The following is a 27268-nucleotide window of genomic DNA, read 5'->3' as shown; positions in this document are numbered from 1 at the left end:
GCAACAAAGTAAACAATCCACAACCTTCAACTGAACTGCTTTGCCCTTGTTTTATCTTACTTTTAAAAATGTCTTTTTTCCATGCTTTGGAGTTAAACTTCTGATTTTAGAGCTGCTTGTCTTATATGTTGGTGAGCCGGAGACAGTTTTCCACTCTGGTGGGCAATAAAGAATTATTCTATTCTATTCTATTCTATTACATAAGAGGCACAAAGTTGTAATCATACTAGTCTTTAGTATTTCAAATTTTATTTCTGCCATAAATCGTGCCCTGTAATGTTTCATCACTACCCCCCAGTGGTCAAGGATGAAGATCCTCTACAATTTGGGGAGGGGGGAATACAAACAACTGGTGAAGCGGAAATAATAGAAGCCATTCTTTAAACATATGTTAAAAAAAGATGTTTTCAGAAGTGTAAATAGCACCAAGTGGACATACAGTATTTGTTAAAAAGGCCAGACGAGACTCAAGAGATGATGTCACACAGATGATGTCGAGCATACTTCTCAGCAGAAACCCGTAGCAGCATTTTGTTTGTTTTGTTTTTCAAACAAATTTACAATCATTATAATACAGTCACTTCTTATAAGTTAAAAAAAGATAAATTGATCAAACAATCATAATAAAAAAAAACCTTTAAAATAAATCTCATGGGAACTATTGCTGGGTTATAACTATAAGTGGGTCTTTGTATCCTATTGTATCCTAGCTCTCCTCACACCACTAAACTAAGTAAATACCCGGCATATCTAGAGGCACTGGGGCAAGTAGCATATTGGAGATGACTTTCGAGAGTCGGGTTAATTTGCCTCTGTGCAAATGGGATTTGAAATGATAAACGGAGGATAGAGGCAGGGGAAGACACAAGCTTAATAACATACACATCAAGTCTCTCTTTGAAAACTGTAACTCAAGTGCTACTGGTCTCATTTTTGGTTGGCAGAATCCTTGGCAACACAATCTTTAACCTCCTCTTTCAGCTCGGCTAGCTGTTCTGTATGACTGGTCAGGGTGCCGTTCACCTGAGCCAGGTAAGAGTCAGAGTATCTCTCCAGCTCAGCCCTGATCCGCTCCAGGTGCTCCGCCAGCTCCTCCATGTTGCTGCATTGCCCTGCCACCCGGTTCACCCTGCTGTCAACGCTCTTCACCTCCTTCTGGACTTCCAGTGCTGTGCTGTGGCAGTCCTGCAGGCCCCCAGTCAGCCGCCTCTTCAAAGATGCCAGTTCTCCTTTCAGCTGAGCCAGTCGCCTCTCACTGGCTCCGAGGAGAGAGGCCTGGTGGCCCATGAGTCTGGTGATTCCTTGCACTTGGTTGACTAGCTGATGCTCCCTCTGTTCCTGTGATGAGGTGGCCTGGTCCACTTCTGTTGAAATAAAACCTATGGAGTCCTTAAGATCCTTCAAGGTGCGGTTCACGGTGTTGATTTTGACATTTATCAGTGTGATCTCTCCCTGGACGGAGCCTTCAGTCTCCTTCTTTTCACTCCGGAGGAGCAGGGTGTTCAGGGTGTGGTTAAGGTAGCCCAGCTGGTTCGAGTGCAAGTCCAAGCGGTCCGTTACCTTCTTCTCTACTTCTGCACAGTCCTCTTCTCCTTTTGTATCAATAATACTGCCGGCTGGTGGGATGGATGGCGCACAAGAAGAGGTACAGAGAAGCTCCAGGTCTATTAATTGTTTCTGAATCCCACTCAAGTCTCCCTCCATCTTCCGAACAGACTCAGGCTTGTGTTCAGGTACAGCCTGACCCTCCAGAAGGGCTGGAATGGTGACGTTGCTCAGTTGTTCTACAGCCATAGACACTCTCTCCTGAATGAGGGTCTCTATACGGGTGCTTTTTTCACTTAGGTCTGTCTGGAGATGACTCTGAGATTCTGTCAGTTTTTTTACGGACTCTTCCAGCCGCAGCATCCGCTGAGACAGGCTGTTCGCCTGCAAGTATCAATACAGAAATCAAACATAAATATATGTATATAATGTATTTTTTGGTAACTGAAATTATACAGCTTGTGTCATACCTGTCCACAGCAGTTTTCCGTCTGAGTTAGAGCTTGAATCTGAACCTGCAAAGAGCCCATCTCGTTTCTGAACTTGGTTTCCATGCCATCCAGAGACTCCTGCATGTTTTCCTGGGTATCCACATGCTCCTTGTGGCACTGCTTCTGCATTTTCCCCGACATGTCATTGCAGTGGTTCCTCACATTAGTCAGATTGTGATCAAAGCCATCAATGATCTCAGTCCTCAACCCCGTGAGCTTGGCACTCAAGATCTTATCCAGGTGAGAGCTGGAGTCAGGTGCTGGGATGGGTCTGCCTGTGGCTTCCCCCAACAGCCTCTTAAGCTGACCATCGTGGTCAATGACCATATCCTGAGGACACAGAGTGGAAAAGAAGATGAAAGTAATATTTGATAAACAAGGGAACAAGAGGACTGTAGCTTGAATTGTGATAATTGGAAAAGTGATATTTGCACAAGGATGAACCCGCAGTACCTTAACCTCCTCCAGATTGTGAGATGTGGTTTCCAAATGAATGCACACATCTGTCATGGTGGAGCAGGATACAGGCACGGCTTTGGGCAGCAGCGATTCCACAAATTTATTCATCCCTTCTTGGAGGGATGTCCGAAGACGTTCTTCAAGGGTGGCTACAACCCCATTGAGGGTGTCCAGACCCTGGGTGAGGCGACGCATGTTTTCCTCCATACGGTCCAAGCGTTCCCCAGTAACTCCTGAAATGCCGTATTTGTCTCCTGGATATAAAAACCAAAAAAAAACACAAAAAAAAACAGAGGATGCTTTAAAACAATAGCCTTAAAAGTAGGTTGCATATGGATTAATCAGTTTACGATCATGCCTCATGCCTTGACGGTAACCTAGATGGAATCTGTTCTCACCGTAGTTGGGTTTTTCACTCCCACCAGGTACTTGGCCTGTGGCTACACCGGGGAAGGGTTTGCCTGCTTCTATCTGTCCCCCTCCAGGCTTTGGGTCCGTTGATGGTCTAGGCCCATGGGGGAAGCCCGTCACACCCGGGCCATGAGGCAAACTTCCGTCAGGCTGCAATGGGGATCCGTCATGGCAAGCTTCTCCAGAGTAGCCTGGGCAACATCTCCACTCGAGCTCGGTCACTGTTTTAAAGCCCACCTTGTAGGTCGGTTTATAGACGGTCCTGTACCTGAAGGGAATAAGATAAAAAGGCTTGAAATGTCAGCCGTCTGAATGCCTTTTGTCTTGTACTTATTCCTCTAGGAGCACAGAGGCAAGATAGGAAGATGGTGCAGAGCAGAGAAAAGGGGATGAAGTTGTTTTCAGTGGGATTAAAGAAGGATTAGTGGAAGATTAGGAGATTAAGATAAAGTGTGGCATAAATGGTGAGACATCAAAGATTTGGACTTAGGTCAGCAACCCAACTTCTGTATTAGCTCTTGAAATCAAATTTCCTCTCTCTGTCTTACTCTCTCCACGCATGCACACACGCACACACGCACGCACGCACGCACGCACGCACGCATGCACGCACGCACGCACGCACAAAACATCTTTTAGCTTCCTCCTGTGTGAAGGAAGCTAAAAGAATGCTCCGTTAAATCAAGTATTTAATAGAACTCCATCTGTTTGTACGTGGTTACACTGAACTATTATGACTTCAATTTGTAAAAGTGTAGACTGACATAAACTGTGGTGAGCTGAATGTTCTGAATGTTAATACATAAATAACAATAGTGGGGAAGCAAGCAGGACCTCATTGAAACTGGAAAAGAGTTAAATAAAGAGATGGTGTTTTAGCATTTGTGATGCAGAAAAGGTAAGCCCAGTAAGCAGGAAGTCCTTCTTGTAAACTCCAAGGACAACCGAGGACCTACAAAATAAAATCAGGAAATTCTCAGGCCACTAGAGGGCAGCACTCACTTAAAGTATTCTTGCCGATGTCTCCAGGCTGTAGTTTGCTGAATGTAAAGTCATCATTACTATTCACATCTTCACAGTTAAACTCACAGGACTTGTATTTGCTTTTTTTTTTTTTTTTTTTTTTGTTATGTTCCACTGACTTACATGACAACAGGACATTTCTGACCCCAGATGCACTTGGTAGTATACTCGGCCTTCACGTAAGTTTCCACGCCGTCCTGCATGGTGCATGTGACATTCTTCTGGACCATGTAGGCACAATGGTTTCTGTTGGCAAGAAAGAATGAGTAATCATACAGCTGAACCCATTGATACACATTCTGAAATCTGAACATGTGCCGTCACTGTGTGTGTGTGTGTGTGTGTGTGTGTGTGTGTGAGAGCCTCTATCTTTCACCAACTGGCAACTGGGATAGACTCCAGCAGACCCCCATGACCCTTAATAGGATTGAAGGGGATATAGCTATGGATGGATGGATGGATGGATGTCACAAAGATGACACTCTGCTTCTCAAATCTGCCTACAGCTAAGGTAACACACGCTGAATAAATAACCTGCTCACGAGGAGGTTATTTTCAGAGCTGGGGATTTAAATTGACTCCAAAAAGTACCGCCCTCAACCTCACCCTTTCCCAAATTATATTACAGAGAGTAAAATTAGAATGGAACAATATTTAAGTGTTGTCAAACACAAGTATTTAGTCCAAATGCTTTCCTGAAATGGAAAGCACTTGAGCACATCTCAAGCAATGATTGCTGATGTTAGATTTCATCCATGAACAGAGACTAAATATTTGTTCAATTACTTTATCAAAAGTATTTCAGTATTGGCATTCAGTCATCAAATCCAACTACACATATTGGCCATTTAACAATTTAAAAGTGTGTGGAAGAATCATCCGCAGCCACAACAGCCTGGCACCTCCTACTCATGCTGGTCACACACTGCTGTGGGATGTCAGCCAGCGTGGTTGTGTTGGTCACTCTTGCACAAACAGCACACCCAAGGTGATCCCACAAGTGTTCAATGGGGTTTAGGTCAGGACTGCTGGCAGGCCATCCCATCCTCTCCACTCCCAAATTCTGAAGGTACTTAGTCTCTGATGAACCCTGCTATGTGGGGGCGAGCTTTGTCATCCTGGAGGCCAGAGTTTGGTCCCAGACTGTGGAGATATGGGACTGCCACTGGCTGCAGAGTCTCATATAATTTTGTCTTGATGACGAGCTTCCTTTGTCCAGTGAGGGAGATGCCTCCCCACAACATCAGACTGCCTCACCCAAAAGATGTCACTCTATTGTGCAGCAGTCAGCATACCGTTCTCCCCTTTTTTTCCACACTTTAACTCTATGATCCAACTGCTGTGGGCGGAATCTGGGATTATAATGTTCCTCCAAACATACAGGTTCCAGTGCACGTGTTGCTGCCACCGTTGCAAACGGGCCTGATGGTGAAGGGCAGTCACGACAGGCCTCCTGGCAGCCCCATGAGACCAGAGATTGCCCAGACAATCTGTTCCAGATTGTCCGGGCAATCGGCCATATCATCCTGCAAACCTTGACTGCAAATCTTTAGAAGACAGCCTAAGTGCTGACAAGACGAGGAAACATTCTTCTTGAGATGCCCACTTTTTGCCTGTCACTGACATTCCCCGTTATATGGAACTTGGCCTTGAGTTTGGAGATGGTACTAGGGCTCACTCCAAACAATGCCACAACTTGGTTCTGAGGAACAGCTAGAAGCTGCCCTATGACACGGGCCCTATCCAGATCAGTCAAATGTGGCATGCCGATTCTTGGAGCAGACACCTACTGACCCTGCAGCAGGGCCTATGCTCATAGGTGCTGCCAATCAGGTGCCTCATTGGCCGAGAAGCATTGTTACAACAAAGAAATTATCCATCAAAAACAAATATTTTGTGTTAAGTTTATATGTACAACTAAAATAATGTGTTATTACACTGAAAGAAGTGCTCCAGTTGTTGTAAACTGATTGCATTGCAGAAGCAAACTACAAATATTCAGCTGCTAATGCAGTTAATGCAACAAACACACACACATACACACACACACCAACACAGAGCTAATCTGTCAGCTTAGTTTTGTTTCATTACATAATATTTCCTTATTGAGTTGTACGTTTTGTCAAGTAATCTCGCACACAGGAATTTGGACTCCTGAGGATGATTTCATCTTTAACAAATTTCCGTCTCTCTGAAAGAGGACGTGGATTCTCCAAGCCTCATTCACTTTCCGGAAGATGTTCCCGTGAAGCTTCATTTGCAGCCACAGCTGAGTGATGAGATTATCTCTTCCTGGCAAATATGCAGGACGAATATAAAGAGTTTCCTGGGTTTTTCCTGTGTTCGTCTCCATGTTTACTGTTGTCTTATCTTGTCCGTCATTGTTTGGATTGCACCTTTGTTAATGTTTTCTATCGTGCTTTATGCTATGTGAGTTCTTCTCTCTCTCTTCCAGAAAGTCATGCTTTTGAGTCTTCAGAGATGTAGCAGATGACAGAGGCCTTAAGAGGCTTATCAAAAAGGATCTAATTACATTATGTAATGACTTGAGGTTTGACCAAAACCACACACTTAGGAAACAATTACTTTAAGTCATATTCAACACTATGAAATGTCAGGTTTTTTAAACTAAAAAATATTCATGTGTGCCCCGAATCCAACACATAATAACTTCAATATAACTACTTGTTACATCATGCTGAATTTGTTACTTCTCTCTTCCTCTCTTCACTTTCATGTTGGCCGTAGCGACTCCCCAAATATTCCACTGGACTCTGCAGCACAGGAAATGATGATCTGAGCTCTTTAAGCTTCCATTTGAAACATTTCTAACTTTCAAAGGGGAGCGTTTAGCACCACATGCGATACTCAGCATTGCTCCGCAGCTGTTTCACAGGACAAATAGTAGTGTTGGATGCAGCAGGGAGGGACATGTGGCTGAGGAGGGTCAAGTTAACAGGTTTGGAGTGCTAACGGGGAGGACAGCCAGTTGGAGTTTGTGAGAAAACAAATCGCTGACTGTGTTGACAGAGTTTGTGTGTTTGCCACCACTCAGCGCGTGTTGACATATGTTAAACTGCAGTGGGAGGAAGAGGGCAGGAGTCAGAATCACAGAGCTCCTTTCATACCAACCTGACAACCCTCTGCCAAGTCATGGGTCGTCAGGCAGGCAGCAGTTATGACCTGAACTGACACGGTATGATCGAAGCGCTTTGAAAAAAACATCACATGTGTAATTGCAGCTGGTAGATGTAGATGGCTTTCTTACTAGAAACAAAAAGTGGAACCTCCTGGAAGGACATATGAGACGGGGCTTACTGTATAAAATGAAAAATGCAAGCTTAACGTGACAGCTCTCCCAGCCTTCCTTTATTTGCCACATTTTTCCCCTCATGAAATCCTCTAACAAATAGGATGACATGTGTAATGTTAGAAAGCAGGTAATAATGTCCCTTCATGCTGCTTTATTTTATCTTTTTTCCTCTGGAATCCAGGTGCAGGTTCTTTTCTTTACTATCCCAGAGAGAGTTTAACAATTATCACTCCCTGAGCTGTCATCTGGTGCTCAGTGTAGAGAATACACAGAACCAGAGCCTTTTCTTTTCTTTTTCTTTTTTTCCTGTTGTTGTTGTCATGCAAAGACATTTTTGCAGTGAGTGTAGTGAGTATAATCTAAATCAGATCGAAAGCAATGGTTTCCTCCTTTCATGATTACAGATTCATCAGAAGGATTGAAGAGCTCAACAACTTGTTTTTTTGAGAGTTTAGAAGGGTTGAAGCCCTTCAAGGCACACAAGTACTTCCAGCAGCGTGTGTGTGTGTGTGTGTGTGTGTGTGTGTGTGTGTGTGTGTGTGTGTGTGTGTGTGTGTGTGTGTGTGTGTGTGTGTGTGTGTGTGTGTGTGTGTGTGTGTGTGTGTGTGTGTGTGTGTGTGTGTGTGTGTGTGTGACCCTCCTCACACACTTACTCAGAGCTAATCAGTGAAGCAAAAAGCAATCATGTCCACCGATTTGTTTGTCAGGTGCACATCTGGGGGGCAGCTCGAGACCTTGAGACTTACAAAGGCTAAAAAAAAGTGCAGGAATCCAGATGTACATGAAAAGACGGAAAAGAAAAACGTTGTCCGTTCATGGGTTTCTGTTTCTGTCTCTCACACTCTCTCCCAGCTCTGCCTGTTTTTACAGATCTCTGTGTCATTTCTGTCCATGAGTGATATTTAATCCTCGGGGTCCCTCACAGACAAGGTCGAGTGCCGGCTTAAGCCCTCTCCAACCGTGGCGGTTTAGGCAACAGCAGTTCAACTCATTAGCTGTGTAAGAACAGATTTCATGTTTACCTTCCAGTTGAAATGAAATCTGTTTAAAGTTGTACAAACTACATAACTCAAGCCAAAAACTATGATTCCCGGATGTGACAGCTGACATGTGAGTACTATATTTGGCTTTTGATATTGTCACAGACATTTCCAACGGCCGCAGGGTGGGTGAGAACTCGCTTTCTGGATCTTGAGCTGCAAGACGGCTGCGCTAATCTAAGCTCTCTGAGAAAAACGACTGAGAAAAGTCCTGAGCCATGTGATCTGAGATCAGAGGAATATGGAGAGGAAGGAGGACAGGGGGGACCTGAGACCTCACCGCCATGTCACAAGAGAATGGTGTTGAAAAATATACAGTAAGTAAATGTCGAAGCACCTCTGCATGACAGGTATGAAGGGTCAGCCACAGAGGACAACAAGCTAATAAAAGTCACCAAGGTCAGGTCTATTTTATGTATGGTGCACAGATTAAAAGCGTTAGCAATGACAGTTAAAGCAGACCACTGCAGTGGATGATCATGTATGAAAGCCAGAAAGATTGTTTTGGGGGGTTCAATCACCCCTTCAGCACCACTGGCCTGTCCAGGGTGGAGCTCCAGCAGACTCCTTCACCCTGAACAGGAAGAAGCAAGAGTAGATAAGGAATGGATGTTACACTGATACATCTGTTGTGTTGATGTTGGAGGCAAAAGGCACTGCTTCCTCTTCCTCAAACTCCACCATGAACTGCCACATTTCCACAATCAAACAGAACAGATCAACCAAACATGGACTTTAGAGCAGTACTTATGTGTTTTTGCCCCTCCCCCCTTTTTTTTCTTCTCATCCGCTGTTGTGGTCATAGCCTGGCCAGTCATTCCCACTAACTTCACAAAAGTTATCTCTCTGGTACAACTCCCATTCACGACCATTTCCAGAGATACCGAATGTGCCAAACCAATCACAGCTGCGCAGGGGCGGGCTCTACACGATGACTCGTGAAAGAATGTCTAAGAGCTACTATTCAAAATCAGAGCAACAGTTTCTTCTGCGTCTGTTGGCGCTGAGCGCTGGAAATATAGGTGAATCCAGAGGAACCAGATTAACTCTTTGTATTGAAGAGGGAAAGATGCAAGGTGGTTGTCCATGTTATGGCGAGAAGGCAGCAGGTTTGCAATATAGCAATATAATTTTAAGCACTAAACTTGACCATAGTTCAGAAAAAAAAGAAGAAGGAAATTCTGTTGTTTGGCTCAAAGTAAACACCCTTTAAATACCTTGAAGAATGTTGCTGAAGGACATTCTGGGGTTCCTGACCGAGAGTTTGTATGTGACTTACAGTATAACACAATGAAACAGGGCTCTGGATGTAACAATTGAGATTCTGTGCTCTTCCCTTCCTTTTCTTAGCTCTAAGAGGATTTGACCATCGACTATGAAGGCAAGGCTTCTCTGCTGTACAGTCAACGCACGCCAATTGTCACCTTTAACCCCAGTGTACTTGTCTAAAACGGTGGTCTTGTCTGAAAGCTTACTCGGTTTTTTGCGGATTATTGTCTTCGAACAATAATAAACAATTCATGGAAACGTCAGTAGTTTTAGACAAAAAAGAAAAATTATCCACAAATTGATTTTTTTGTTATTTCTGATGCTATTGCACCTTGTAATCTTGAGCACTTCTTAGTGGAGTGCTATAAGAAGCTCTATGTGCCCTGCTGAAAACTGAACAGAACGACCTAAAACAAAACAAAAAAAAGTTGTCTGTAGTTGCTCCACACGCTCAGTGGACCACCCACACCCAAATCTTTAACCTCTTCTGCAGGATAGGTTTGCTTTAATGATTTTAATGTGGAAAGGTATTTGATCTAAAATGACACCTCCACCCACTTCTGGGTCCAATACCTACCTTTCAGTCATAAACTCCCCCACCATTTTCTTTCTCTTGTACGTTCAGATGTGAAAACTGCAGGTAATCTCTGTTTAATTATCTAAACATGCCAGTCGTGCTTTCACCTCTATTTCAAATAATGCGATTTGCCTTCCACTCTTCATGTTTCTCGAAGCCTCTCTGTGTTGCTTTCTCACTGTCCCTTCCCTCGACCCCCTCGCTTGTTTTGACACCATGACATTAAATGGCTCTCCCTCCTCACTACCAACCACACTCTCACCTGCAGGGGTCCCTGACTGTTTGAACCCAGGCCACCACCGTCAGCTCTGGCAGATTTATGCCTGGTGTGGGCCACATAGAAAACCACAAAATCCTTTATAAGACCTTTAACAGCCATATCTATAGGCTAACAAATACTCTCCAGGGCCCATCTCTTTCCATATATGCCTTTAATGAAGTCTATTTCCAGCCAGCTGGCATATGTTAGGGCTCCAAGGACCGGTTGACAAAAGGCTGCTCTTGGCTGTGGACTGGGGTTAAAGATACTCCCAGCTGTAACACAAGGGGATAACTCTGTCATTTGAGTGAAAAGGTCAGCCAAGCCACCTCTCATTATTGTAGCTCAAAAAGTCTGTAACTTATATGCGAGTATTCATTATTTTGGTTCAAATCTGTGTATGGAGAAGTTACTATTTTTTGTAATAGAAAAAAATATATATTAGTAATTATAACTTCAAAACAAATTCATGAGCGCTTGTGGCACTCTTTGTTTGGTTGTTTATTCATGTTAAATGGCAGGAGACTAAAATACCTGCAGCAAAATAATAAAACCTCACTTATCCTTCGGCATTTCCCGAGCACATAATCTGCTTTGCTCTCTACGCTTTTGAAATGTAAGAGTTTTCAAACAGTATTATTAGATTAGTTGGACTCACTGCTGCTACTGTGTACCGTGGAAATAATCAGAGGAACTGAACAGCAATGGCTGCGTTACTTTTAGTTAGGCATAAAGACAGTGCTGGGCACTATGGTTTAAAATGTCATTCTGCTTGTAAAGCAGATGTGGATAACCTGAAAAATGTCTTCAAACCTCTCCAAAATGGCGTGAACAAGCGCCAACAATTCAACTGCCATGTTGAAGCCAACCTACTTGCAACAAAAACTGTATTTAATTGACTGACCACTGGGGTCTACCTCCAAAAGTTTGTCAATCTCCACACTGTAAGCTTAACCAGCAACGAGCCTTCATCGCTTCCTCGTCAATGACAGGAAAAAGAGACGTCAAAACTATTCTTCAGAAAAACCTACAGATAATGTCACGCAGACTGTGCAGTAATTTTACAGTATTCGGATGTAAATAGCAGTAAACTCAATTTTTTTTATATCAAGTAGCTCTTCATGGGTAAAACATAAAATAAATTCATCGATATTGCTTGGTATTCTAGCTAATTAGAAGAGTGCTAAGCAGCTAGTTAGCACTGCTCAGCTAATCCAAATAACCTGGTTATCAAAATAGCTGAAACCCATTAAGAGTACAAAGATTGAAAACGGAAGGTGCAGCAATCCTAACTTAGTCACTCATTAAAGACATGACCAATTTAGTTTTTGTCCATTTCAGATAGAAGCTCACTCAGCCGCCACATCTCTGGTCAATACTTTCTTTCTTTCACTCTGACTATTCATTAAAGTCAAAATGCAAAAAAAAAAAAAAATCAAATCTTCTGTGCCAAGCTAATCAACTACTTCTACAGAAATAATTCTCACGCATATATACTCAGCTTTTCATATATATTGCAATGCAAAGAGACCATAGCAATGACCATAAATGGGCTGTAAGTTGGTATGAATACATAAGTACAGGGTTTGTTTTTAAAGCCATGTGACAGACTGCTGAATCAGGAACCGGATCAATAAAGGTGTGGTACATATTACCAGTCATGCATACGTTGTATACATGCACTTATCCACATACAAGAGCCACCGTACTGTCTGCAAGAACACCTCTTCCGACCATGCCAGAGACAAGGAACCATGCTGGGCTTGAACATGAAACCAAGCGCCAGTGGTGGACAGTAACGGAGTAAATTTACTTGAGTACTGTACTTAAGTACATATCCAGAGGATTTGTACTTTACTTGAGTATTAGATTTCTTTGGTACTTATTACTTTTACTTGAATACATTTCCAAGACAAATATTTTTACTTTTACTCGAGTAAATTTCTAGGAAGGCTGAAAAGTACTCGTTACTTTCAGGTCTGCTCTTTTTTCTTCTTCCCTAAAATCCTATTGGACACAAGCTGTTTTTGTCAAAGGAGGAGACCTATCACAGTGCACGCTTTCCACTGGGACGTACGTAAAGCGGAAATACGTCAAGCCTCCTCAAAACGATACCGCCAAAGTAGCCTGCGTTTGTCAAGACAGAGCCGCAACAAGTCAAGACAGAGCCGCAACAATGGCTACGCCTGCGTCAGGAGAAGAAAGACAATCCGCTGAGTCGTCTGAGTCTGATAATGAGCCGGACTTGCAGCAGGGACTTTCACAAAATCCTTGGCCGTATCTTAACTCAATGTTTGAGTTCGACCGAGTAAAAAACGAGGGCACAGTTTTTTGTAAAGCAGTGGTCTTTGAGGGGGATCCAGACTTAGTTGGATGGTGCAGGTTCATTTGGTTTCAGTTCATGATTGTTAATAAACTCTGCATCATCTGCTGTCCTCTTATGATCCCATTCATTTGATTTGTTTTTGGTGTTTCTGCAGGTTTTATATAACATTGTGGTTCTAAAAGCAGCACATCAGTGCAGCTGGTTTCAAAGAGTTAATTCTCAAAAACAAGAGTTAAAAGATCCTTAAATTAATTTAGAAAAAATATAGTAATTTACTGATGTGGAAAATAAGAAATTTACTCTTACTCTTACTCTTACTTTTACTTAAAGTAAATTTAAAAGCATTTACTTTTGGATACTTAAGTACCTTTAAAAGCAAGTACTTTTCTACTCTTACTCGAGTAATATTTTGACTGAGCTACTTTTACTTGTAACGGAGTAAATTTTGACCAGTAGTTTTTGTACTCTTACTCAAGTACTGGGGTCGAGTACTCTGTCCACCTCTGCCAAGCGCTGATGCTAGCCAAACAAACCAGGTTTAGAGGTCAGTCGTGCATCTGTACAGTCCAGATTGATCATTTCAAAAAACTCTTTTAATGGGTTTGGTGAAAATAATTCCAGATAATAAATGATTACGTGTAATGAAATGACTGTGGAGCAGCATTGGTGGTGGTTTGGTGGTTAGAACCTCTGCCTCACAACAAAAAAGTTGCTACTTTGAATCCTGACTGGGGCCTTTCTGTGTTGGGTTTACATGTTCTCTCTGTGCTTAGTTGTTTTTTTTTTTCGGGTACTCTGGCTTCCTCCCATCGTATAAAAAAACACGTACACCTAATTGGTGATTTTAAGTTGTCCATGAAAGTGGGTGCGTGGAACTGTTTGTCTATATGTAGCTCGTGATGGACTGGTAAACAATCTGCCTTTTGCTCGAAGAGACCTGGGATAGGCTCGAGCAGATCCCTGTTTCCGTGAATAAGAAGAAGCTGTTATAAATAATGGATGGATGGAGATTAATATGAAGTGTATGCCATCTGTGGATGCAGGGGCATTGTAAAAACCATGCCCAATTATTTTGCTCAGGCCAGGGGAAAAGAGTCTCGCCCTTCTCCGCCAGTGAACCTGACATTCTGCCTGTGTCTGGGGTCGTTAAGTGCACTCATCTAAGGCATAATCTGTGTGTGTGTCAGATGTTGTAGGAAAGCGGGTAGAGGTAGGGCTGCCATTAGTTGTTAGTGACACCAGCAAGTTGCATTTGCATAGCGAAAGAAATCGGTGTGGGTCAAAAAAGAAAGTGTATTTGACACAACTGCAGCCAAAGGGGCAGCAGTGGCTCAGGTGGTAAAGCAGGTCGTCCAATGATCGGCTGCCACATTTCTGTCAGTCCGCCCCTGGGCAGCTATGGCAACATATGTAGTTTACCATCACCCAGTATGAATGGAGTGAATAATATGTGACCTTGGGTTCCATGAAAGGCTATATAAATGCAAGTTATTATCATTATTAAAGAAGAAATTAAACAAGAGTTTATAAGATTTGACATTTCCTTAATGGTGACAGTTGAGAGAACAGAAGTTACAAAAGAATGATGCCATAATGGCTGTTTTTCTGTTAGACAGGTAATCATCCCTTTATCTTTTCATGTTATACATGCACTTCAGGTTGTTTGCTGCCTGTCACTTGGATTAAGCACGAGCAAAAAACTCTTAATTCTGGCTTTCAGTTGCCTGCCTACATAAGCACCTTTGAGTGCTTATGTAGACTAGATTGTAGCCCACAGCAGTTATCTAGCAGCCGCTTTGTACATTTACATATTTACTTACTCAGGTATACAATGATCTGAGAAAAGCACCTTAGATTTTTATTGGTTTTAAAATATGTCACATTCTTGCAAATGTACTCAACAGCAGCTCATCCTCCTTTTAAGTAAGCGTTGTATTTGCTGCATTTGTGCAGGACGTTCTCCAAAGATCTGTAAAGGTGTTAGGCATAGGTCTACAGATTCTGGAACTAAAAGGCACACAGGTAGTCTTCTGTCTTCTGAATGCATGTCTTATGTTAAAACAATCTTCAATGCTTGCCTCAAGTATTGATTACGCAGTACTGAGTGACTTCAAGCATTGCTGAACTGAATTGTGGGTCCTTTGCGTGGCGGTTGAAACATTGTTCGCATCAGAAGTTAAACTTTTCAGGCGTTGCCGAAAGCATCGGCCAATCAAACTGCAGCTACATGGGGGTGGGACTGTTTCAAAGCACCCAGTGAGTGTTTTTTTTTTTTTAATGATTTTATGATGAAAGTATTGCTGCAACACTCCTGTGTGAACACTCTATTAACTTTCTCCTCACTGGCGATTCTCAACTCAAGTTCATAAATCTGCTTTGCAGACATAGTTAATGTATTTAGATTGATAGATAACTTTGTTACAGGAAGTTTGGGAGTTTACTTTTGAGTCTTTGTAACTCTTAGCAGGAGTCTGGCTCTATTCCTGTCCTCCACTGGACAGTCATCGCAAACTTACAAGAGCAACCCATAACCTCTAACCTCTATCAACTTGCTGACCTTTCCCCCTTGAACTCTGTCCCATACATCACAGAGAAGCCTTCAGATACATTTCTAATCTGATCATTGGTGACATGTGTCATCCACTGGAATCCTTGATGATTTAAACAAAACCTACTTCCCAATTAGGAGCGTGTAGCTACTAGATTCAGCTTTATATCTCTTTTATGTTTTGCACAATAGTATATTTAAGCGAGATAAGCTTCTAGATGCAACAAATACTTACTTATACTATTATATTATTATACTATTATTATTATTCTTTTATTATTACTTAAACTTTTCTGTTTGGCATGTGTTGACGCAAGTGGAACTTTTACATGCAAATTTCTTTTGATTATTTTTGCCTGTCTGCCAAAGTTCACTTTAGAAAGTCTGAAGCCCCTAAAGCACAGTTTGACTCAAAACGCGTATAAAGTTCTATGTAATAAAACTTTGGCAGGTACAGCATTGCAACTGTCGAAGATGTCACAGTCTGGAGGGTAATATATTTTTTGCAGCACCAAATTGAGGGAATTAAATTACAGTGAAATCGAATTGATTTGCAGCCAAAGCTTAGATGATTATGGAATATAACAACAAAATGTCTGTGGTGCATCAGCAACTGAGAATTTTAAATATCTCAACAAAAAACAGCATGTTTGGTCCATTTGAATGTGGTCAGCAAGGTAAAGAGTTTCACTTGAGCGAAATTCTCCATAAAACCTATAAACCAACCCGTATGCACACTCTGGGACACACTCGTTCGTACACGGAGCATAGCACGTGTTATTTTTAATACCCCTGTTTCCACTGACCAGTCAGACTGACAACAACTGAGCTCATATAACTGTAGTGGTGGTCTGGCAATCGTGCATCCCCAGGGCCTGTTGAGTTCAAGACAGAACAGCAGACTCATATGCACATGTGCAGGAATACTATCAATAAACAACACGAAATTATTGTCTGTCTGTCTGTCATTATTCGGGTTGTTTTGAACAAAACTAACTGTAATGTCTTGGTGATCTACAGGTTCAGGGGTGGAAATATACCTAACATGGTGTTACAGCCCCTGACTTTTTGTCATTGCGTAATGGTGTACATGGATTTGCTCCTATGACCAAAGATAAGTTTAGATCTTCTGTTAGAAAATGAATACAAGTCCTAACCAGAAGATATTGGGACTGTATTGATAACAGCCCAGGGGCCTCATTTATAAAGCTTGCTTGCGCACAAAACAGTGCTTGAATGATGCGCACGCCACCTTCTACGCAAAGGTTGGGATTTAGAAAAAAAAACTAACCGAAAAATGTGTGTATCTCTACGCCAACCCTAACTGTCGCGCACGAACATTTTGAAGATATGGGGAACTGGCGACGCAGGCGGGACTCAGATTTTTTTTATATATATAATGAGTTTTACCGACACGTGAAACCTTTACGCGCGCGCGTAAAACCTAAGTTATGGTTCTGCGTTAAATCGACGCGCACCTACGCCGTAGGCTCTGCGTTGGTGTATCGCAGAACCATAAATCAGCCTTAAAGGTTTCACGCGCGTACGTAAAACTCATTATATACATATTAAAAAAATCCGTGTCCCTTTAGGGCAGGGTTGCCCAATCCTGGTCCTCGAGAGCCCCTATCCAGCATGTTTTAGATGTTTCCCTGCTTCAGCACACCGTGATAAAAGTAGCTGTTTCAACAACAGAACTGTCCAGACCTTTATGACAAGCTAATGATGACGAGTAATTAGAATCAGGTGTGAGGAAGCAGGGAAACATCTAAAACATGCTGGATAGGGGTTCTCGAGGACCAGGATTGGCCACCCCTGCTTTAGGGGCTCCTTACCTCTTGGCCTCCACCTTCAAATCACACCACTTCTTTTTTTTCTGCAACAGATCTGTCCGTGGCACTCACGGCGTTTAGCGCAGCAACAACGTGCTGCCACTCACTCGCTTTATTTTATACTATTTATATACTATTTATACTTTTACTGTGACCACCAAATAATGTGGTGTTCCTGGTCTCCACCTCATCCACAACATCTCGATCTCAGTCTCCGTGAAATTTAGTGGCACGGTGGCTCGACACGTCTCATTCATCCTGACGCACAGCAGAAACAGGCTGCAGGAGGCCGCTGCGCATGCTCAGCAGGCTCATTTATATGCAAATACAATACAAATACTACATAATGTAGTTTGCATTGACCATTTATGGTAGAAAGTGGGCGTGTAGAGGGCGTGGTATGAGGCAAATTCATGTGCGCAACCTTCCAGCTGTACTGTGATTTATAAAGCGAACATTGCATGCAGATGTGCGTGCAAACGGTTTTATAAATCCAGGACGTGCACTTTTAGTATGGATCCTACACACTCTTTTATAAATGAGGCCCCAGGTGATTATTTTGGTCCATCTCTTCCAGAAATGATCTGGATTGACCTGAGCCATTTGCCATGACGTACCCCAGATGCCTCCAAGCACAGAGATGATGATGCTGTCTCTGGATAAGGTTGACATAATGCCCCGAGATTTTCCCCCCAAAAAATTCTTGCTCATATATCAACTCTAGACGAATGATCGTTTTTGATGCAGTGGAGTCTGACAGACCGGAGAATAAGCTTGTGTTCTTGGCTTTAAAGCACTGCAATATTTTTCATATTCATTGGATTGTTTAATTTTGAAATGTTACCAGCTTTTCTGATCTGGTAACCTACTGTACATGCCACAAAGTGTTTGCCACCAGCAGGGTTTATGTGCAGTAATGTTCGAAAGCACGTAGCTCCCACCGTGTGGCAATTAAACCAAAGAAAGACAAAGTAAAGTAACTCTGGAAGGCAAACTTCATCTTGGGTCATTAAGACCCCACAATAAAAACAACAAAACAATCCAATGTTGGTGATGTCAGAATTTCAAATCAGTGAGTTTTAAACTGTTTTTCTCTACACTGTGTTGATGTTGACATTGAAGGTTTCCCTTACAGGGAATTTTGGTCACCTGGTGATACAACCTTTGGTCGGGCAAATATTATCATTACAGGTCATGCATGGGTCACTACAGCACTGGAAGCCAGCTGTGTATGATCTGATGAAAAGTAAGATGTAGTCAGGAGAATTAAGTCCTGGGAGTCCTCACTTCATTCAGTACTGAGTGATGATGGGGATTGCACCGTGGAACATAACAATTTCAATAATTGGATGATTGTTTCCACACCTAGTAACATTCAGAAGGTTTGCAAAGACACACATATATATATATATGTGTGTATATGTGTATGTATGTATGTGTATATATATATGTATATGTATGTATATATATATGAATGTGTGTGTGTGTGTGTGTTGCTGTAAAAATAATGCACCTTTGATAGAGATATGCTCTCAAAATAAAGTCACTTGTTTAATTTTTCAACGAGTAATATTCAGTTTGTAAGTAACTGTTCTTAACATAGAGTGAGTGCAGCAGTATGAAGTGTTTTAACATAGGGTGTAAAAAAAAAAAACGTGAGAAAATTAAATCACATTTCAATATGAGCAATATGAAAAGACGAATTTGGGTTGCTGAGCGTACATTGTTGAGTGAGCGGGCTGGGCAATCAGAGGTCTCCTGTGGGAGTTTGAGCAGAGCAGCAGGTAGCTGGGGAGCTGTCCAAAGACATAACAGCTCTCATGGGAAGCCAAGCAAAAGAGAAGGGGAGAAGAAAAAGGGAAGAAAAATTGAAAGAGCCCTGCGGGCCACGCTGCCATCTTCATCCAGGAAAAATACATCCTCATGGCTATGTTTAATCTCACAGCTTTATGTCTTTTGATATCATGCACACAGCTGATAGTACTGGAACTGATAGTGGTTTGACTACTTTGTTTTTTCTATACATCACATCTGACTGATTGAAAACATATTGCCTCCCTGTGTTGTTACAGGGAAAGTTAGGTAGGGAAAAAAACAATTTCAATACTGCAGAATAGTTTTTATTTGTTTTTTTTTTCATTGATTGGATGTGTGTTGTGCCACTCCCTTCGGCCAGCGGGTGTCCAGCTGGACTGTCAGTCTTCCATCTACATGGACCACCACTCCTACCAAATTTACGATGACTGTGAGAGGACCAATACCCTTGTCATTAACCTTGCTGCACCATAAATATCAGTGGCGTTGTTTTAGTATTTCAGCATGCTGTTATTGCTCAATCGTGTTTATCCGCAGCCACAGATGGTTTTAGGTGTGAACCGCATGAACAGGGCTGATTTGGAGCGAAAGAGAAACAGGGCGTCAATTCAAGGATCTGTTACCAAATGTATTCCCAAAGTAAAACCACATTTCTGCGACTCACTGGTCATATGGGTTTCCCTGGGGAGCTTACAGTATGAGCTGGCTTCTGGTTGCCCTCAAGTCCCTAATGTTTAGAAATCTTGGCAAGGGAGAGAAATGGCGCATTTGTGTCAGTGATAATGCCCAAGACACTTACTTGTGACGGGTCATAGGCTTGTTTGGTGGGTTGAGTCCAGCCCTGTAGAGGTGGTATCTGTTTCCATAGAAAGGGTTGACATGGCCTCCATACAAAGTTCCTTTACTGTCCACTGCTGGGAGCAGTACTCCCAGGAGAAAGAACTGTGCAGCAAGCTGGCACAACCTGGTCTTCATTTTTTCTTTTCTTTTTGTTTCTGTCCCTTTTGAAAAAGGTTGACTAATTCCAGTCTCCAAAATGCAAGTGCCCGCTGATAAAAAAGTGTTAGAATAAAAAGTTTTAGGTTCCTCTGTTCTCCGTCACACTTGAGGTCTTGAAGGTTTCTTCAGTGGACCCTGGAGGAGACATGTAGCGTGGACATCTGTGGCACCATCAGCATCTTGTTCTCTTCACTTCCAGTTTTCACACTCACCCAAAAATCTGAATGCACAGGACAGAGTAGAGGGAGAGCTAGTGAGGGTGCGGAGGGAGGAGAAAGAATGAGGGTAAGAAAAACAACACAAAGGTGTGCTGGAGGAGGGGAGAGGAGAAAGAGGAGAGCAGGACAGAGGAGAGAATGAGGGAAGACTGTGAGCGTGTCTAAAGTTTCAGCTCCATATGCACACGTGCAAGCGCGTATGAGACCCAGCCGACGAGGCTCTACCCTCCAAGCAATCTCATCTCTGCATGACTGAGGGTGTGTGTGTGAGTGTGTGTGCAAGAAGCAGCGTGCTGCTCTGCTGCCTCTGAAGGGGCAGGCGGACAGAAAGGCTGCATTTGCATGTCCCACCCCAACTTAAGCCTAAGTGCTGTGCATGAGGAGGGGAACGGTTAGAAATATTATTACACGACTCTCTTTTTCTTCTGCATGTGATGCACACGTGTGAAAACCTACCATTAAATCATAATGAAACAGTTTAGTTATGCTTTAACTCTGCTCTTCACTGCCTTTCCTGCTCTTTGCTCTTGTAACAAGTGTTTTTTCTCATTTTTTTCGTCTCTTAAAGTCTTTTTTGCTGCCATCTGCTCCATAACAGCTTTACATCAAAGCAATGACCCAGTTTGCAATTCCAAGTGCAAGTCGCTCCAGAGCTGGACACAATGGACCTCCTCCTTGCTTCAAGCGGTCAGTCATTAAACATCCCAACAACAGCTTCAGTTAATATCAACGCCCCGACCCCCCACTTCTGTCTTACTGCTCTTCCATTTGATTCTTGAATTCATGCATAACTGCCTCCTGTGCCTGTCAGTGGGATTTCCACGGGAATGACTCAATTCAATTCAGTTTCCATAATAAGTGAGCATCAGTTTTTGATCAGTGAATGAATGAGGGTTTGTTAAGCCACATGTTATCATTAAGCAGCTTGTTGACAGAATAAAATGACAGAACATTTGTATCCACAAAGTGTGAGAACGTCTCCATGTACCACATGTTGACTCTTTGAAAGGAAATGATCATGAAAAGTTCAATTTAATGTGAAAAATGAATCCTTTCCTAATCCTGACGCCAAGGTTTTGATGCTGAAATCCAACTTTGAGAATAAAAATAACGTTTTTCAACAGACTAGAGCTGTGGTGGTCAAAGTAAAACCAACCAAACAAACAAACAAAAAACTTGCTAAAATGTGTAAAATGTGTAAATGTGATACAGGAACTTCCTACTCTCCAGACTGGGTTATGTAAAAATGTTCCCTAAGTCCTTCCTCTTGGAAATCCTTTGCACTTTGCATATGGCAGGCATCTGCTTTTCCTTTTTGTTTGGACTGTTGGTTTACAGCATCCCTCTCACCTGTGTGTGTGGACTACGCATCATTTACCCTCAAAATACTCATCACACACGTGGAAGAGTTCCTACATGCATGGCAAACACAACAGCAATCAAACAGTCCTAACGGTGATGGATCCGGAAATCTGGGCTGGATCACTGATAAGGGGTTCAAGAAAACCCTTGAAAAGCAGTTTTGAGTTATGTTTCTGTAAATCCCTTCATCTAATTCCAAGGTATGTGCTGCAGTGTGAAATTGTGCTGAACTGTTGCAGTCATCTGTTTATGCTGCAGACATTCAGAGAACTACAGCTTGTACAGCTCAAATGTTATGCTTAGTGCAGAGAATCTGTCTGGTCAATGCAGAGACTGTCACCTCACGAATGCCGTGAGACAGAGAAAAGGAGACTATTGGAAACCTGTCTGCGCCGGCAGAGAGTGATGCAGTAAAATGCCATTTTTCAAAGAAATGTCTGGCACAGTTTTGAACAGATGTCTGTTCAAACACATTGTCCAGATGTGTGGAGAAAAGAGAGCAATATCAGTGAATCCAACATACGTTACCAGGTTCATTGTATCTTTAGAAAATCAAATAGTGTTTACTTGGCATTTTATATAAAAGTTGTCTACATAAATGGTCATTCTGCCAATCTTGGATCCATGTCTTTCTCAGGCTAACAGAGTGTCATTGTTCCACAGGACAGCATGGGTCCAGCTTTTTCCTTAGCCTCTACTTTCTCATTGGAGAAATCAGTACACTGCGCAAAGTCTTTGCGCAAAGTCTTTGCACATTGTCCTGCAGTGATGAGAGACAAAGTTAATGAATCCACTTTACCGAAACAGGACACCACTCAATTAGTTTCATTCCCCTGACCCTTCCATGAACCATACCCATTGTTTGGTGTCATTCCTCTCCAGGATTTCTACATGCAAAGTTTTTAAAAGGTTTAGACACATGGGCACGGATATACTGTAATTATGAAAATGTAAAGAAATTGGATGGAATCCAGTTTAATTACAGCATCCGTTTAGCAATGACTAAAACTATCTTTTCTTACAGTGGTGACTTGATAAGTAAACCTATAAGTAAATAAGTAAATAAGATAAGTAAATCTTCATCAATGAATAAAGACCAGGAGATGGTCATTTATTTGCCAAACTGGGAGACAAACTGCTCACCAGTCGACCACCTTATTTCATTCATTAGTGCAGATAAGTAAAATTAAGCTGCATTTCAAACCACCCAAAGCCACATGGTGTGATAATTCCTTGACTGCGTGACCTTCCATCACTTTCACCATAAAATGTGCTCGTTAACATGTGACACCGGCAATAAAACCAGGCCTCCATCTACAACACTTTGCGATGGACAGTGATAAATTACCCACTTTCTCCACTCCGCAGGCATTTAAGACCCACTAGTGGTTTTTGACCAAAAGAGAGGGGAAGGGAAGTATTCTGTATTGCTTTGGGTGTAGTAAGACCCTGCTGCACCAAAAGTGATCTTGACAACAGCTGCACTAATGCACTGCAAGAGTTCCATAAAACAAAATAAAATCTAATTAGGGCCCGAGCACCTTCAGTGCGAAGGCCCTATTGTATCTGTAGGAATTTTTTTTCTTTCTTTTTTCTTCTGACGAAAGGAGGGCCTTTTTGCCCCCCTAAACGTGCCCAAAAAGTCACCAAATTTGGCATGCAAGCCAGGCCTGGCGATAAATTTGATATTTCATGGTTTGCATGAATGGGCGTGGCAAAATGGCTCAACGGCGCCCCCCGGAAAACTTTGTGCCTCAAGCCCCACAATACGGTTTGATGTACATGCACGAAAATTGGTACACACCTGTATCATGGCGCAACTTAAAGAAACGTCTCTTGGCGCCATGGCCGAAACCGAACAGGATGTCGGCCATTTTGAATTAATTGTGTAATTTTGGCGCAATTTATGCCATTCCTTCAGCAATTAATACTGCCCAAATCGTAACGTGCACCCAGGTGTGTTATACATCAAAATGCATGAATGGGCGTGGCCTAACGGCTCAACAGCGCCCCCTAGAATACTTTTCTCTGCCATAACTTTTGAATGGTTTGACATAAAGAGTCGTGGGTGGTGTCATGGCACTCGGTATTGAGTCCTTGACCATAATTAGTGAAAATTAGCCCCGCCCCTTCTTTTGATTGGTTGTCCCTATTTCCTGCTATAACTTTTGAATGGTTTGACATAAAGAGTTGTGGGTGGTGTCATCAGACTCTGTATGGAGTCCTTGACCTTCATTGGCTTGAATTAGCCCCGCCCCTTCTTCTGATTGGTTGTCCCTTTTTACTGCTATAACTTTTGAATGGTTTGACATAGGAAGTCGTGGGTGGTGTCATGTCTGATATGCTTATGGGGGGCGGTGGCCGTGAGTGCGAGGGCCCGTTCATCGCTGCTTGCAGCTTTAATTGATTTTGCAATCTTATGTATATGTATTCAGTAAAATATGCAGTTTCACCATTGGTATTGGCCAGTGTTATTGTGCAGCTGAGTTTCTGTGTTAGATCTTCTCAATTGCTAATGCTAAGTCCTTGTTTTTTTTGTTTTTAAAAAAAGGAGTAAACTCATTGAACTAATATGACTCTAACATGACATGGCCCTATCACCTAATTTGGGGCACCCTGAATTTGAAATGAGGTTAGCCAATAAGTGGTTTAGATTTGTAGGGTACTGTGACATCACAGACCCACTTCTGCATTGAATGATGCATCATCTCCATCTTTTCTTTCACCCATCTCCACCTACTGCTTTAATTGTTCTTTTTAAGTGGGTAATACTAAACTCTAACGGGGCGAATATACTTGCTGTTCAGAACACCTACGCATCATGGCCGACACGCGTATCCTGCATTCGTTTGACGCGTCGACAGGCAGGTTCTCCAAAAGACACTGAACACGTACGCAACCTGCAGTTCTCACTCTGCCCGCGAGTGGTGCTGGTCCCGGTCCGAGCACCAGCTGACCTCGAGTGACTTGACGCGGAGGTTGGAAACTTGCGGACTGTTTTGAAGAGAGGCTGAGCAACTGTTATCCTCACGTTATTATGTGACATTGCCGCTGCACAGTGACAAACATGCGTGTCAAAACAGTGGGTGGCAGATCAACACAGTCTTGGGTGCAGATAGAGTCGTGCTCGTGTCCGTGCTCGTCAGAAGATGCAGCGGTGATGGTGCTGGTGGGCTGTTTATCCACCGATCATCAAACGTCTGAGCTGGATACAGAGGCTCTTCAGTCATCGCTCCAACGAAATGGAGGAAATGCAGAAATATTGCCGCTGTTTCTCATCATCAGTTGCTTTGGTTGAACGGCCCGACAAACCATCTCCGATCGCCGATCTCCGTTTTCTTCACCAAGATCACAAGAAACGCAGTGCAGTGATCTCCTCTTCATCCCGTGTTGCTGTTTTGTTTATTCATCCATTAGTCCACCAGCTGGTTTATTATACTACTACCAAATATTTTATTACTTTTCTAGCTCTGGCTCTGCATACTGCCCCCAATCGGTTACCCCAGTACGACATGCTCTCCTCGCGTACTACGCGAGCGACGTTGCAGTTGATTGTGAACAGACGTGAATGAAGGCTCAAACAGCAAGTATATCCGCCCCTTAACACCAATTTCAAAGGAGGAACACTCTGTAAAAGCAGTGGGTTGAGTCAAGTTGAGGGAGTGACTCTACCCCTTAAAACTAACTGCTATGAACAGAGCTGTGAAAATATTTGTGGTATTGCACTCTAGTCGACTACACTGTCTATAGTTGAGATAGTTCAGTGTTAGATGGAGTGACCAACAGTCACCCACAAATGTTCAGATGAGGGACAAAGTTATAATTTTCATATAAAAAACCATAAGCTTCATTTTCTTCATGGGCCAGTACATTGTGGACTAAGCCATTTGAGATCCTCAAATAAGGGGTCAAGCTCACTGTTTTCATAAGGTCAAAGGGCCTTCCTGTGATTGAAACAGCTATTTTTTCCACAATAGGACCTGGAGGATATGAAGCCATAAAGATGAAGTTATGGGAATGGAGTGGCATTTTCAAATCCCACCGCACTTCTTAATAAAGCTGTTTCTCCATGTTAGGTATGTGACGGTGTTAACTGTGAGTCCAGGTATTTAAATAAGAGCAAAATGGACTGAATGTGGCACCAACAGAAAGACCATGTGTATTTGAATCAAAGTGGTACCTCAGTTAGACTCTTAAATCAGCGGCAGCATCTTGTGTCGGGTGAGCAGGAGCTGACCCATACATGTCCCAAAGGTCTCATCAGTGAGAGACAAAAGAGTTTGTTTTTGTCTGCATCTCTTTACGCGATTCAGTGCACAACAAAACACATGCACTGCACACGTGTGCAAAACACGACCAATTAACATCCTTCAGTTATCAAATGATCCACATAGAGGTCATTGTTAAAAGGTAGAAGCCGTCTGAAACCTCCCTTTCATTCTGATTGAATAATGACAGCAGACTGATTGTTACAAAAGAAAGCCAGTCAAGAAGCCATTGTTTGCTCATATTACAGATTGTTACCTCTAAAGAAGTGTGTGCAACCACCTTTGTCTTGTCAGGTTAAAAATAGAGTGAAGAAAGGTGCATGACATGTAAGAGCGTTCAGGAAGTGCCAGCACCGTTTCCTTTTGAGGATTCATCTAATCATGTTGCTGCCAGTTTAGAGCTTGCTCAACAAAGGCAGCTGGTGGGTGTGAATGCATCTGCAAAGCAAAGAGTTTTGGAAAATGGCCTAGTGACATCAAGAAGGACAGCACAAAGGTCAATTCTCTCCAAGTAAAAACACCCAGGACTAATTGTTTTGTTTTGTTTTGTTTTTTTAATTCTTCAGAATTTCAGGACAGATTGAAATTCTGCAGAAAATACAACAGTTGGGAACCACAGTTCTGATGAACAGTTATGAAGTCACCTTCCAGATGTTTGGGAAAGCTAACAAATCAATTGCTCACAGAAGTAAAGATGAACGTTACCATGGTCCCTGTTATCATGGCTGCAATGAAACAAATCCCTATGTTTGGAGTTGCTTCTCATCCAGGAGATTGAGTTCACTTGGCTTTTTTATCCTTGGCAGTGTTTTTAGGTAAAATTGAAAGTGCCATGAAGAAAGACTGGTATTAAATGTTCTGCAAGATCAACCTCTCCTGAGAACCTAAGAGAAATTTGATGATCTACCTTTTTTTAATAGGGCACCATATTGCAAGGCAAAAGTGATGAGAAAGTGGCTCAGAGTTCATGTCATTGAAATTTTGGACCTGTGGTCAGTAAACTCCTCACATCTAATCCCTTCGAGAACCCCGAACAGTTCGGAAATGTGGGAGACAAGGAGAAACTTACAAAATGTGATTGGCTCAGGGCACTAATACTGCAAGCATGGATCTCGATGAGCCAGAATTTGACAGAGATAATGATATCTAGCCTGCCTGAGAAAGTTAGTGTTTGTGTTACACATAAAAGTGCAGGAAGGACAAAACTGTCATATACAGAAAACTCACTGGACAACTCACTTTTTTTTGTTTTCTTTTTCCTCAAACACTAGTCATGTTAGAAAGGCAACCAGAGAGAGTAATGAAGCATATTGAGTTGATTAAGCTTGACATATCTGTCTTCATGCCAGCTAATTATGAGTACACAAATATAAAAAATTATAACTGGGCTTGAGGCTTTTTCCACTCACTGATGTCTTTATCCTAAATAGTGGTTGGCACTGCTGAAAAAGAAATAATCCCACTGATACACTGCAAAATTAGAAATAGTTGTGCAGGAACTCATTCAAATTAA

The 27268-nt window shown here is 42.4% G+C and overlaps 1 protein-coding gene across 1 annotated transcript; it reads right to left on the bottom strand.

Moving 5' to 3' along the window:
- Positions 1 to 245: 245 nt before the first annotated feature.
- On the bottom strand, positions 246 to 20382 carry LOC133456358 (EMILIN-3). Its single transcript, XM_061734838.1, has 6 exons — positions 19708 to 20382; positions 4053 to 4175; positions 2894 to 3174; positions 2490 to 2749; positions 2016 to 2366; positions 246 to 1929 (listed from the first exon to the last, which is right to left on the bottom strand). Exons 1-6 carry the CDS (start codon positions 19881 to 19883, stop codon positions 928 to 930), a joined length of 2193 nt encoding a protein of 730 aa, XP_061590822.1. The 5' UTR covers positions 19884 to 20382; the 3' UTR covers positions 246 to 927.
- Between the last annotated feature and the right edge of the window lie 6886 nt (positions 20383 to 27268).

Source organism: Cololabis saira, chromosome 12 (assembly GCF_033807715.1).
Source record: "Cololabis saira isolate AMF1-May2022 chromosome 12, fColSai1.1, whole genome shotgun sequence".
In the NCBI taxonomy this organism is placed as follows: Eukaryota; Metazoa; Chordata; class Actinopteri; order Beloniformes; family Belonidae; genus Cololabis; species Cololabis saira.
Note: the sequence above shows the minus strand (reverse complement) of the source record. Positions and strands in the feature narration are given on the sequence as shown.